At 45.0% G+C, this 14,544-nt stretch overlaps 1 protein-coding gene across 1 annotated transcript in view; it reads right to left on the bottom strand.

Moving 5' to 3' along the window:
* Positions 1 to 6,462: 6,462 nt before the first annotated feature.
* SLC35F2 (solute carrier family 35 member F2) overlaps positions 6,463 to 14,544 on the bottom strand; it is a 49,860-nt gene continuing 41,778 nt past the window's right edge. The window contains exons 5-8 of the mRNA XM_080816805.1: positions 13,866 to 14,022; positions 13,282 to 13,334; positions 11,873 to 12,027; positions 6,463 to 7,514 (exon numbers count right to left, since the gene is read on the bottom strand). Coding sequence (XP_080672931.1) covers positions 7,329 to 7,514; positions 11,873 to 12,027; positions 13,282 to 13,334; positions 13,866 to 14,022 — 551 coding nt within the window. The 3' untranslated portion in view covers positions 6,463 to 7,328. The remainder of the gene's footprint in view (positions 7,515 to 11,872; positions 12,028 to 13,281; positions 13,335 to 13,865; positions 14,023 to 14,544) is intronic.

Genomic DNA, 14,544 nt, shown 5'->3' with positions numbered 1-14,544 from the left:
AACTTGAACTTATTCTCAAGTTCCCAGGGCCTGAAAGGACTCTCTGACAGGCGTGAGTTCCGCTAAGTTCTAGATCAAATGATTGCACCTGAGTGCCACTAATCAGGACGAGACAAAGCATCCATGCTTAAAGCCCACAGTTCTCCTGGTTCTAACAAGACTTCCATGCGTCTAAATGACTATGATTTTATTATGAAAATTAGAACAATGTTTTGCAATTTGATTACCCTTTTTTATTTCCTTCACACATTACTGGTGTTGCTATTTCAACAGTGATAGATAATGAAGGCGTTACTACTTTACCGTAGCGTCACAGTGTGATGGTTAAGAGTCCAGACTCTGGAGTCAGACAGATGCGAGTCTAAATTTCATAAAGTTGCTTAACTTCTTTAGGTATTCCGACAGATAGAGATGCACATAAACACCCCCAAGGCTTCTCCCTGTCCAAGCACATAGTAGAACTGCATTTCCTTTGAATTTGGACAAGGTCAGGTGACTTGCTTTGGCCGATGAAATGTAAGAGAAAGTGCTACCTGCCCCTTCCAGGCAGCCTTTAAGAACCAGGGAGGAATTTTCTGTGATTCCCTCTTTCTGGTAAAGCTGTTCCATTAGCCAGAGCCCCAGAGTGAGGACAACTTGAACCAGATACACAGTGGACTGGAGCATGGCCAAAAATGAAATCTTTGTTGTTTTAAGCCAATAATATATTTGCTGTTGTTTGTTACAGCAGCATAACCTAACTCATCCTGACTAATAAAGCCCAATTTCCTCACTTGTTAAATAGGGGCATGAATAGAATCTGCATCCTTAGAGGCACCAGGTGGCACAGTCGGTTAAGCGTCCGACTCTTGATTTTAGCTCAGTCTTAATCTCAGGGTCATGAACTCAGGCCCCGTGTAGGGCTCCACACCCTACTTAAAAAAAAAAAAAAAAAATAGAATCTACCTCCTTAGAATGTTGTGAAGTTTAAATAAATAATGCAGGTTTTATGAAAACCCACCATGCTGCCAGACACGTACTACGTACTACGTCTAGATCAGTAAGAGGTACAAATAGAAAGGGGCAAAGGATTGCTCAAGATCATCCAGATTTTTAATCATCTTTTCCTCCTAAGCAGTCACTTGGAGAGTCTATCAAAGTGCTAGTTCTCTACTCAGACCTGCAAATTCTGGCTTCCAAACACAGTCACTCTCCCCAGTGTCCAAGTGAATACTGGGGTAATCATAATTTCCTCTTATTCCCTTCTATTTAATTTGCTTGGCATTTCTCAGCAACACTTGTCTAACTACAGGAAATACAACCTACTACTACTGATCTAGGTGCTTCTTTCACCCAACTAGTGCAGCATTTCCTCACCAAATATCTTCTAGAATTCTTTGTCTGGCCCTATTTGCACTGATGCCAAGAATGAGATGACCTGGGAGGAAGACTCATAAGCAGTTCACAGATACCATCCAGCTTCATCCCACACAGTAAATCATCTTTGGGTTTCTTCTATCACAGAATTATTACCTACTTTCCAAAACCAAAAATAATGCTTCTCAACTCCAAGATTGACCAGAACATAGAAATACATGGTCAGCAACGGAAATGCAGTTCTACTGAGTCCCTGTTATTTTTAAGGCTTGATGTTTGGTGCTGTGTTAAATGTTTCAAAGTGTATGTTCATGACCTTTCTCATTCCAGCAATGTTTCAGTTTGCTACAAGTAGGGCAAGATCTGCCCATCTAGATTTTACACTTTCATGAGAAGGGTAAAATTTTCACATGGGTTGGCAATTAGGTAAATTAGCAATATAAGGCAGAAAGTAGACCTCAAATTCAGGGTTTTCGTAGACTCCCCATTTTCTTACATTAGATATTGATTCTACAAACCAACTTTTGAAAGCCCTTCAGTGCCATTCATAGTACCAGAGGCCCCAGGCTCTGACTTTCCCTAGTTTCTTCTTGTCCCATGCATCGCTGTCTTGGGGATCTACTAGAGTATCCTTCCATAACCTAGCCAACCTTCTTCCTAGGAGATAAGCATGCCCTGACTGAACCCCAGGCAATTAGAAAGTGCCCTGCTGGGTATTTACCCTAAAGATACAGATGTAGTGAAAAGAAGGGCCATCTGTATCCCAAGGTTTATAGCAGCAATGGCCACAGTCGCCAAACTGTGGAAAGAGCCAAGATGCCCTTCAATGGACGAATGGATAAAGAAGATATGGTCCATATATACAATGGAATATTACGCCTTCATCAGAAAGGATGAATACCCAACTTTTGTATCAACATGGACGGGACTGGAGGAGACTATGCTGAGTGAAATAAGTCAAGCGGAAAGAGTCAATTATCATATGGTTTCACTTACTTATGGAGCATAAGGAATAACACGGAGGACATGGGGAGATGGAGAGGAGAAGGGAGTTGGGGGAAATCGGAGGGGGAGATGAACCATGAGAGACTGTGGACTCAGAAACAAACTGAGGGTTTTGGAGGGGCGGGGGCTGGGGGCTTGGGTAAGCCTGGTGAAGGGTATTATGGAGGGCACATATTGCATGGAGCACTGGGTGTGGTGCATAAACAATGGATCTTGGAACACTGCATCAAAAACTAATGATGTATTTTATGGTGACTAACATAACACAATAAAAATACACATATATACATATATACATATATAAAATAAATAAATAAATTTCTATCTGGAAAAAAAAAGAAAAGAAAGTGCCCTGCTCTCTGCAAATAAGTCTCCCAGAGTCTCCTGGCCTGACCTGGAGTCTTCCTGCTCTGCTCCGCACAATGAGACAGGGGCATGAACGATGTTCGTGCATCAGGACCTAACAGTCCTGGGGGATGGACACTTCGCTCCCCAGTCGAGCCACATACCCCTGCTCTAGCATGGCTCACACTTTAGTGAGCAGATCAGGAATCAGGCCTTGGCTCTTCCCCTCCTGTCTAATCCTCCGAATGGATAGTAGGGATCAAATAAATGTGTACCAGTTCTGGGCGAGTAAAGGTACCACTTACACTCAACCAACAGATTGGACTAGGGAACCGAGGCTTTACAGGAATGCCTCTAGGTGCGTGTCAAGGGTGGGGGCAGATTCCCCAAAGCAGCTGCAAGCAATCTTACCAACAAAGCAATTTCTGGAGAAAAGAGATGCCGGAGGCAAGGTGGGGACGGGGTTGGTGTTACTGGTGAGGGCGGTGTCGGTGGTGTGTCTGTGCGTGTCCTCACGTGTAAAGTGTGCATACGCACTGAACTAGCAGTCTTTTCACAAAGACCAAGCTGGATGAGGTCTCACATGGGCTCACAAGACCAAAGTCTGAAAAGAAATTTGAAAGAATGAAAAAATGGGAAATACTCGGGCACGAGTGAACAGCATGGTCACCCAGCAGGAAGAGACATCTGTGGTCAAGGAAGGTGGGACTCTGCACGGAGACTCCAGGTGCGTCATATCAGCCTCCCCACTGGGTAAGCCATGGCTAGTAACAGCTGGTCACGGGATGACTATTTGGCACCATCTGAATACTTGATGCGATCAGGTGGAGCCAACAATTGTTCAAATGACTTTTGTATTTTTCCTTGGTATCACTTCTCTTTCCCTTCCAACCTAAATTTTCTCCTCCTCCAAAAGTATCTGCACCTGGAGATTGCTCAAGGGGCCTCTGGGTGGCTCAGTGGGTTGAGCATTGGACTCCTGATTACAGCTTGGGTCGTCATCGGGGGTGGTGGGATGGAGCCCTGCGTTGGGCCCCAGGCTCAGCTCGGACCTGCTTGTCCCTCTCCCTCTGCTTCTTCCCAGCCCCTCTCTCAAATAAATAAAATAAATCTTTAAAAAAATAAATAAAAGATTGTTCTAAGAAGATAATACTGAGACCAAGGAATAAAGTGCATGACAAAAGCATTAAGAGAAGACATTTGAGGACATCAAATCCTACAAGTAAAATTTTGCTGGTCTGAAGCGCCTTTACTCCCCTTGAGATACCATCTCTAGATTGCTGGACGTCTCAAAACGCCTTTCTAAGGCTACTGGAGAACTGCATGTTCAGCATTACCTAATTTCCTCATAAATCTCTTGCCTTTTCATCAGCTAAGTGGCTATCTGCTGAATTTCCCTGATTTATGGATCTCTTTTGAGGGCTGAGGATATGTCCAGATACTAAGTGATTAAATGTGGATGGAAATGGCACGTCCCCATAATAATGATGGAGGAGAGAACCGTGACTAGGCATACAGAGGACCACAGACACACAGGCGGACAGACGCTTAAAAGGGCAGGCTCCGGGGCTGCGGGGAAAACTGCACTAACAAGCTGGGCTCCACACGAGAATCTTCCATCTCCTGTCCCAGGATGCGTGTGCTGACTCAGCAGCCAGGGGATTGTGGGGGGAGGGTGCCTACTGCAGGCTGCTGGCGATGCCAAACGGAATCCTGGCTTCTGTTTTCACCAGGGGCTCCCAACTGTGTGCCCTCCTGGAGATGGTTCAACTTGCCTGAGAACTCCATCCTTCGGCGGCTCCTCGAAGACAATCCCTGCTGAGGGTAGTCATCCTAACACCCTCTTTTAGGGGCGCCTGGGGGGCTCGGCTAGTTAAGCATCTGTTTTCAGCTCAGGTCATGACGTTAGGGTCCTAGGCTCGAGCCTCGTGTGGGGCTCCCTGCTCAGCGGGGAGTCTGCTTCCCCCCCCCCCCGCCTCCTTCTTTCCCTCCTCCCTGCTTGTGCGCTCTCTCTCTCTCAAATGCATAAATAAAATCTTTTTAAAAGGACATGGAGAAGTTATAAAATGCAAGACGGTTTAGGTCACAGGTCTTTGTCATACTTGCTAAAGCGCCACCTGCTGGACACGCCATGGATAACACACACACATTCTCCGCAAGCTGCTGGTCCCAAAAAAGGGGGGAAACGTTCACTGTCAACCAGAGAACATAGTTTCCAAGTCCAAACAGTGAGAATGACTCCAGCCAAGCCCTCCCTTCTTCCAGCATCACCACAGTCCAAATGCGCAATTTATTACCTCAATACAACACGAGGGAACAATCCAGCAGCCCTATTTTACTATTCAGCAGGGTTTTGTTAATGGCATAAATATCTACAAGAAAATACTGAAAAATCAATATTCTTCTAATAGGGTGGGAAAGAATTTACGGGAGGTTATCAACTTAAGAATGTGTTACGTTTCAAAAGCTTGTATGTGAGCCAGATGTTTGAAAATACATTTTCCACGGAAGTGGTGGTACCGAGACGGGGGAACTCTCGGTCTTTACGGACTTGTATAAACCAGGTGCAGGGTTTGTGGTCCGATTATTTAAGTGCTGACTGTCACTCACAGCACGGCTTCTCTGGAACACTGAATTCTAAGTTTTGATTTAGGATGCTCAGGGTTGAACTCCTTTGCCCCTCTCCAGAGGGAGCAGGTGAGGAGAAAAAACACTGGGTTTAGGGAGACGGGTGGAAAGAGCCAAGCAGGGTGAGATTAACACTGCGCACATATAACTGCATAAAACGCCTTACTTTAGGTCAGTCTCCCCTTAAATATTCTGAACTGCAGCCAAAGACAAAGTTCATTTAATAAATGTCCAAGGGGGCACCTGGGTGGCTCAGTCTGCCTTCGGCTCAGGTAGTGATCTCGGGGTGCTGGGGTTGAGCCTTGCATCGAGCTCCCTGTTCGGCTGGGGAGTCTGCTTCTCCCTCTCCCTTCGCCCCTCCCCGCTGCTCCTGCTTGCTCTTTCTCCAGTAAATTGACAAAATCTTTCTAAAAAGTAACTACATGCCCAAGAAGTGAGACAAAAAGAGGTCTAGAAAGATGAATAGAGACCACGGTTGACTTCGAAGAGCTCAGCCGGTGGCGAGGAACGGCAGGTAAACAGCAAGCACTCCATAAGTGCAACAAGGAACATATGAACAAGGGCCCTGGGAACCTAGAGGAGAGGGGGCCCGACAGTCTGAGAAAGGCTTCAGAGCAAGAGATGACGGTTGAGCTCAGACTTGACACGCACGTGGGGTGCCGTCACCTCAGGCTCTTCACGTCACCCCGCGCACACAGGTTTGTTCCTAGGCAGGGTGTGTAAGAAATAACGTGTTCATCCAAATGGAAGTCTTGCCTCAACGGCGAAACACAGCAATCTAACCTTTTCCCATTCATTGGCAGCTGTGAATGGTACACAGCAAAAATCAAACATCAGTTTTAACGGGCTGCAGACAATAAAAACTTATTTCACTCAAAAAACTTAGAGAAAAAAAGGAAAAGAAAAAAATTAAGGTAATTCAGAATTTTAAAAAGTTTCTTCCAGTAAATGATCTGTGGGCTCCCTCTGACTTCCCCTCCATCCCAGCATAACCCCAGGTAGGTCTGCCGCAGCTCACCGAAGACATGATCCTGAGAAGTTGGACAGAAGAAATGTTGACTACATTAAGTCACTGAAAAATCCAGAAGGGGAACTGATTCATCAAAGAAACCACACAACGAATGTATTGCCATGAAATCAAAATCTTTTAATCACATGAACAGTTACCCTCCGTATCTTTATTACATTAAAAAAAAGTTTACATATAGTTTACAGTTTTTGCAAAGGGGCAGCATGGTCGTGGACGATCATAATGATGCTACATATTCACACTTTGAGTTGAAGAAGTATCGTAAAAATTTCACGGCACTTTACAAATCCTCGGTGAGAAGCCGTGCACTGTCCTCTTCAAACAACGGACAGAGGTCCCCAGGTCTACCGCACCACCCCCTTTCCTGCCTGGATGGTACTCACACTGGTATCCCAGTCTCTCTCTAGGGCTACCCCACCCACGTTGCTGCCATATGCAATCAATCACCAGACCCCATGGTGGGCCACAGGGCTTGCGGACAAGGACGACCTCAGCAAGACAACACACCCAGAGGCCTCCAACTGTGGAAGGCTTCTCCCCTCCCGCCCCGGCCTGGACTGAACCCACTCCTGCCAGGACAGCCCGCTTGCAGGCCGCGCCCTGAGGCTGGATCACGCCTGGGTATCGGCCCCACCAGGCTTTCCCACGGGTGCCTCCGAGACCCCAGCGTGGCGCGCACCCTGTCTCCCCGGCACGAACGGGTATCGGTCCTCAAACCTGCAGACACACGATCCTAGCCACCTCAGCTTCTGCTCCATTTTCGGATTTCTAGTTTTGATGCATATTTTCTATTCCTTTGCAAAATCTAACCACTGGCTCCAATCCAATGTCGCAGGGCTCGCCCCCCCAACCAGTAATTTTCCAAGAGTCCCCTCTGCCCCCAGCAGGCTCTGCGGCCTCCCAGCGACGGCCCCCGGTTTCCCGGGAAGCCTCGGATGCCCACACTCAGGGCCTTCCTCTCCAGCTACAAGGCGGCGGAGTGGGTCTCCGGCAGGTTCTCCTCCAACTTCAGCCCCAAGTTGTCGATGCCGATGCTGGTGACGGGCGGCACGTCGCTGTCGGCCGGCTCAGCCGTGCGTGTCGGGGTGGAGCAGTACAGGACGAAGCCCACCATGATGACGGTGAAGGACAGGATGTAGAGCCCGGAGAACTAGGAGGAGAACAGGCGGGGGGCTGTGGTCTCTGGCAAACGCAGGCCGGCTGCTGCCCTGGGCCAACCACGCGTTCTCGTGACCTTTGTTTCTGGAAGCTGCCTAAGGAGACGCCGACACCCCCAAACCCTCGGGTGCACGCACGCGTGAAGACACGGTCTCCGGCATCACCTGCCCCACCAGCCGATCCCTGCATCTCTAGGAAATGGAATTTCTGCCTTTCTCTGTGCTACGCCCAGCTGGACCTCCACCCTGCAACCAGCCCCACTCAGTGCAGACAATCAGAGGTCAGCCTGGACACCAGGAGAGAGCCAGTTTCAGACCCTAAGCCCCGCTTGTAGTGTGGCTATGAAACAGAGAAACACAGGACCCAGGATAAAATGTGGGCGAACAGAGAAAACAAGTTCTCCACAACCCTTCGTGCATGCGAATGCAATAAAATCCAGTTTGTTAAAATTAAATAAATTATCTTCTTTTGGTAGACAAGGGTAACACCATCAGATTTATGGTGGACTGAGCAGGTAAGATTTTTAGAGCTCGAAGGACATCATCTTTTGGAAAAGCCTCAAACCCCAAGAGGTCACTGGTGTGAAGTGCAGTCGGACAAGCCCAGGGCGCAGAGCCTTGTGGGTGAGCCTCCCACCGTCTGGGCTTCCGGAAGGACCAACTGCAGCGAGAGCCCATTCTGACAAACACACCCCAAGGATGGACAGGGTTTCTGGTGACCTTCTCCAACCCGCCCCCCTCTGTTAGGAAAACAAACACCCAGAATAAAATGCAGTGAAGACAAAAACACTAATTCACGGTTTATTATTACTGAAAAATGGCCTTCTGACATACCCCCAAAGTTTGAATAAATAATATTCTGCACTCTGCATATTTGCTCTTATTTGAGTAGAGGATCCACACAAAAGTTCAAGTATTAAGGAAATTAATAACTGTTTTTAACAGCATGAAAGATCAAAGAAGAAGACTGACCAAGGATGATGTAGTAAAAATTAAGGAAACTATGTAGCATAATTAATGTGCAATTAAACGCCTAGGATCATTTTTTTCCCTTGGTACAAGCAAACTCAAATTTATGAGTGGTCCTGCTAACCTGATTTCTTTTTTTTTTTTTTAAGATTTTATTTATTTATTTGACAGAGAGAGAACACAAGTAGGCAGAGAGGCAGGCAGAGAGAGAGAGGAGGAAGCAGGCTCCCTGCCTAGCAGAGAGCCCGACGTGGGACTCGATCCCAGGACCCTGAGATCGTGACCTGAGCTGAAGGCAGAGGCTTAACCCACTGAGCCACCCAGGCGCCCTAACCTGATTTCAAAGTTAAGGACAGAGGATGCTGGGGGTGCTTGGTGGCTCAGTCGGTTAAGCGTCTGACTTCTGCTCAGGTCATGATCTCGGGGTTATGGGATCGAGCTCTGCTTTAGGCTCCCCATTCAGTAGGGAGTCTCCCTCTCCCTCTGCCCTCCCCACCACTTATGTTCTCTCAGATAAATAAATAAAATCTTAAAAAAAAAAAAAAAAAGAATGGAGCATGCGATTTTGTTCAAGCCAACAAATGTTTAATTCACTTAAGATTTCAAAGTATGCCCCCAAAGAGTTCTAACGCCTAAAAAGAGTTCTAATAAGAAGGTGATAAAGAAAAACGATAAGAAAACATAACAGATTGGGAAAGGAGAGAAGAGGGGAGAGAGGAGAAAGAGCCAGATACACTCCAAAAAGTAGCAGGAGGAACTAAATAGGGTTTTGAAATGAGCATTAGGTACAGTCCTGGTCATCTCCAGGCTTCTCTGAGTCACCACTGGCTTCTGCACGTTTATTTTCTAAAGATGCTCAATCACTTCTTAACCTCAAGCCTTTAGGTATCTTTAAGGAATGGAAGAGCCACAGCCCTCCCCAAAGCAGGAAAGTCTCCACCAGATTCAGTGCAAAGAGTCAATGGTAATGACACAAGTCAAGCTTGGCTTGACACCCAAACCTGGCTTTAGTTCTTGGATCCAAACCAAGCGTGGTCCTCACAAGCATGGCCAAACACAGCTGGCATTTAATAAATATTTGTTGGGGAAAAAGAAGATTCAGAGACTATTAGGGAAAATTAAACCTATTTAGATTACCCTTAACTTTCAAAGTCAGTATTATAAAGTCAGTATCTACGCCCTCCTATAAAATGTTTACTGTTACCTATAGGGAAACCTACATAACTTGTTCAAAACATGTCCCGTTTGGTTTGGTGGTTTTAACTGGTTGGATCCTCCTAAGAACCAGGTGATCACATGACGTCGTTTCCCTTAGAAGGGAGAGACTCTGAGGGAATAGGGAAATCTCCTGAATTAGAGGCTCTAACCTTTATCTTCCTTCTTCTCATTCTTTTTTTTCTTTGTTTTTAATTCTACTGTTTGTGTCAGGATCTATACTGGAAGTTCCTTGTGGCCACTCTGGTCAGCAAGTGTTTACTCCAGATCAATTCCAGAAGAGGCAGAATCTGCACCGACGAGTGCAGAAATTTTTAAAACTTTCCAACTGTCGATTTTAAAAATCAGAGCCAAGGTTATTGTAGAAACCACAATTTTAAGAATTGGTTTTATACGGGGCTTATAACTGCCTTTAAAAACTGCTTCTAAAATGCTAGGTATTGCGCACCCGGGTGGCTCAGTAGGTTAAGCATTTGCCTTCAGTTCAGGTCACGATCTCTCGGGGTCCTGCGATCGAATCCCATGTCGGGCTCCCTGCTCCATGGGGAGTTGGCTTCTCCCTCTGTCTCTCTCTACCTCTCATGAATAAATAAATAAAATCTTTAAATAACTTTTTTTAAGTGCTAGGTATCTTCTTTAAGCTCCGAATGGTTTCCCTCCTCTATAATTTACTCTCAAGATCACAGCAGACCCACTCTTTGCCCTACAAGTCTTGAAATGACCTTTCAACAAAAACAATTAAATCTGATCTGGGTTAAGAGACATGCAGGGACAAAGAAACATAAAGCAAAAGAACGGAAAAGGAATTTAACGTTCACGTGCTCTAATTTTGAGAATAATGGTTTAAAGTTATATGGTCAAAAAAATGAAATACCAAAAGCTTTTTCATGTTCAAGTTAAGAGCAGTTAAAGAGCAATATCTACATGAAAGGAGCTTATAAAAGGTAGCGGCAGGTATATTTTAAAAGCTTTTCCTTCTTTAACCTTACTTCCTCCTTCCCACTAGGATAGTATTTTACTTAGAAGAAATTAAACTACTAAAGCTAAATCAATCTATTTGGTTTAAAAAGAAAAACGCACAGGTGAGTGGGGTCCTACTTTACATAGATAATCTATAACCACTAAGCTTAACTGTAGAATAGAAACAACATCACCTCCTGGTGGCAGCCATGTGAAATGCAAGCACAGCACCACAGCTCACTTTTAAGGCTCAATTTTGTAGCCCTTGGCAACTGTTCTCATTAAAAAAATAATAATAGGGGCACCTGGATGGCTTAGTGGGTTAAAGCCTCTGCCTTTGGCTCAGGACATGATCTCAGGGTCCTGTGATGGAGCCCCATGTCTGGCTCTCTGCTCAGTGGGGAGCCTGCTTCCTCCTCTCTCTTTCTCTGCCTGCCTGCCTACCTGTGATCTCTGTTTGTCAAATAAATAAATAAAATATTTAAAATAATAATAATAATAATAATAATAATAAATTTTTCTAAAAAATCTAGGCCTGTCAGGTCACTTCTCTGATTCACTCTGACATTTGTTACTTTTTAATGATGCAACCAAAAAGTTACAAATACTCTTTTGGTCTAAGTTCAGGAATATCTTAACCACCAAGTTTGTAAAGATAACACCGAGTTCCTTTCATATGTAAGACAAATGGTTTATGTTTCTTAAGCAGAAATTTCTGAGAACCCACTGAACGAGGTGCTGTGAGTTCAAGGCCAATTCCTGGGAATAGTGTAAATCAGTGCCAAGCAATTTCTGCCTGGGTATAAAACTCTACAAGGACAAAGAAATGTATTTGCTGTCCCCAAATGAAACTAAAAGTATCAAGCAACAGCCAACATTCTCGGTATTTGTTCAAATAACAGGGATAGCAAGCTCATCGAGAAGCATTTACTGAAGGTATACTCAAGAAAGACAGATTTCCAACGTAGCAGTTCTCAAAGTGCACTCCCAAGACCTTAAAGGTACCCGAGACCCTTTCAGAAGTCTGTAACATCAAAACTCTTATTATGTTATGAACATGATTCTATTTGCGTAGAGTGCAGATCATCCAATGAGATTGTTGCCCCAAAAGATGAGATTTTATTTGTGGATCTAAAACAGTAAAGACACCCACAGCTTCTCTGAAGCCAAGCAAGTGTTTCTATTTGAACACGATCTATTTGCTTACCTTATAGCCAAACAGAAAGAGTCCAAAGAAAAGACTGTAGAGGTCGGCTGTCAGGATGCCCAAGTTCACAGAGGTGGCACTGGTGACTTTAATCACGAGTGGCATGAAGCTGTACAGGCAAAACATAGAGAGGGCAAACGCCACAAACAGCAGGGCTGCGGAAAAAGCAAAGTGCGATAGCTAACATTACAGGAAGAAATCGGAAGGCAAAGACCCTTTTAAGGCTTGGCTGCCATCTACAGTTCCCTGACCCTTCCACAAACTCTCTACAGAGCCACTTGCTAACACTCAGCATCGCAAAGGAGACACAGAAAGCCCTCAGGGGAAAAAAAAAATCATACTAATAACAAGATACGACACCAAGGAAGGACTTCAAAATCGCAACACGGTGTTCGATGGTGAAGTCCGTGGGGACTTGCTCATGGTGTGAATGGTTCAGCAGCTCTCATCACTGGCCCCAACCGCCCACCCCAGAGAGCGTGATGCTATGATAAAAGGTCAATAAAAGCAGAATCACTATCAAGAAAAATCACCATTGTCTTTCGTTTGCTTTTATCTGGTTCATTGGCTGGACATGATTTGTGTCACTGGATTCAGAATAAAGCATTTTTAGTCACCAAAGGCAGCTAGCTGTTAGGCCCATTATCTTGTGCTCATGTCACTAAATTCAGCGCTCTCCGAAAGCACAGTATAACCATCCTCTTCAGGGCACAGCTAGTGACTGTTCGGCTTTGCAACCACTCCTTCAATCCCACCCCCAAACTCAACACACACCCACTCACACTCACTCACATTCACGCACACTCGCTCACACTCTCACAAGCCAAGTTCTTTAACTGAATCAAATTATGTAAGCACAGCCTATGAACTTCATGACATTTCACGGACTATTTCTAACTTCCTTCCACCCATCATTAAATGAGGTTGGAGGAGTCCTTCCTAACCGTTCTGTCACTGTTTGCTACATTATTTGTTTGTGCAGATGCCCAGGATCATCAGCTGAGAGTCGAAATGGAAGGCGCTGGGTGATTACACGCCGTCAGAGTATTGGGGTTAATGTTTCACGAATTACACGGAGCAGACAACCTTCAAACGAGGTTTGAGGACTCGCGATGCAGACCTAATGGAAAGTGAGTGTGACCAAAGGTCGGTCTTGTTCAGAATTCCTGGTAAAGAAAAGCTCTTCCTGGGGGTAAAGATTAAGAATTAACTCCTGTGAAGGCTCATTTACGAGTTCTCCGGGAAAACTTGATGTAAAACCCCGGAGACCTCTGGGGACCACATTACTCGGTGATTTTACAGAAATGGTTCAATATTACTTAAATGAAGTATTTATTTCTCGACGCGTATTTTTGTCACTCAAGAGGAAAGGCTACTGACTCAAAGAGGAAGACCATTTATGTACATACCGATCTTCCAGTCCCACTGAATGCCGGCAATATCCTTATACTCCACAATCAACCTAAGATTAAAACCAGAGGTCAGAGAGAACCAGAGGTCAGAGAGAACCACATAGTCCTTCTCACTAGCTCATAAGCATTTTAGTTACTATACTCCAGCTAAGGCGAGGAATTATGTTGATTTTTTAAATTTTTCTTAGTGTATAAAAATAAGTATCTTTAAGATAAATGGCAACGAATAAAACCAAAGCAGCCCACAAACATGCTCAAGGCCCTTCGAGGCACTTTTCAAATAGCACCCGGCATGAGATTATGTTTTCCATTTGAACAGGGAGTTAGTATTTTCTGTTAATAACTGAAAAATACCCTCTGGACTGGGAATGCCTGTACCACACCATAAACAGAAATCCTAAGCCTCACGCGCACGTAAGAAAACAAGGTGCGATTCTCAATATTTCAAGAATCTTCTAATCGTTAGCTGCTGATTTCACGAGGGAATCTGGGCCAAACCACAATGAATGTCGATAGCTGGAAAGGAATCGTGTACCACAGATGGGCTTGTTTTGTTGTTAAGGGAGACTTTAGACTCTTACAGCTGTACGCCGCTGATCACTGTTCCGAATAAGCCCACCATCCCTAAAAACTCCTGTCTGCTCAGCTTCTTCACAACGTACTCTTCACACACGTTAGAAACAGCATAGAGGGAAGCGCCTAGAAGGACCAAGATGTCACCAATCAGGACGTTACTGCCTACAGGAAGACAAGACACAAAAAGGTACACAGCGTCAAGACAGGGGACCCTTCTCGCCTGGTTCTAGGAGTTGATCTGGTTCCCATCCATTTGAATAAGATTTTACAGAAGGAGAGACCCTGGTTTCTAGAAGTTTAAGGACTCTTACTCCTCTCACTTTCTGGCATAATTCTGCCGTGGTTTTTCATATTCTGACCCCTCGGGAGATGACGCTACCGGAAGATGGATAATGTAAGGCCTTAGGACATGATTCTATGACAAAGAAATTAATGGAATTTAGGGAAGGGAATTAACTAAAAACTACAGGGAAGGAAGCTAGGTAGTCAAGGTCATCTTCTCTCAATCCAAGGACACAGTGAAGTCACTTGTAGACTAGGTAAATTCAGACACCATATTTAGATTTTATAGCATCGTCTGAACTTCGACCCGAAGAAAGTCCAAGCGTTCTCGTTCACGGAGCAACTGGAAAAGAGGTCGGTCACCCAGTGGACAGGAAGCTTCCTTCTGATAAAGAGCCAAGA

This window comes from Martes martes (genome assembly GCF_963455335.1).
Source record: "Martes martes genome assembly, chromosome: 10".
NCBI classification, from domain to species: Eukaryota; Metazoa; Chordata; class Mammalia; order Carnivora; family Mustelidae; genus Martes; species Martes martes.
The sequence above is the reverse complement of the archived record's forward strand: the minus strand, read 5'-3'. Positions and strand labels throughout refer to the sequence as shown.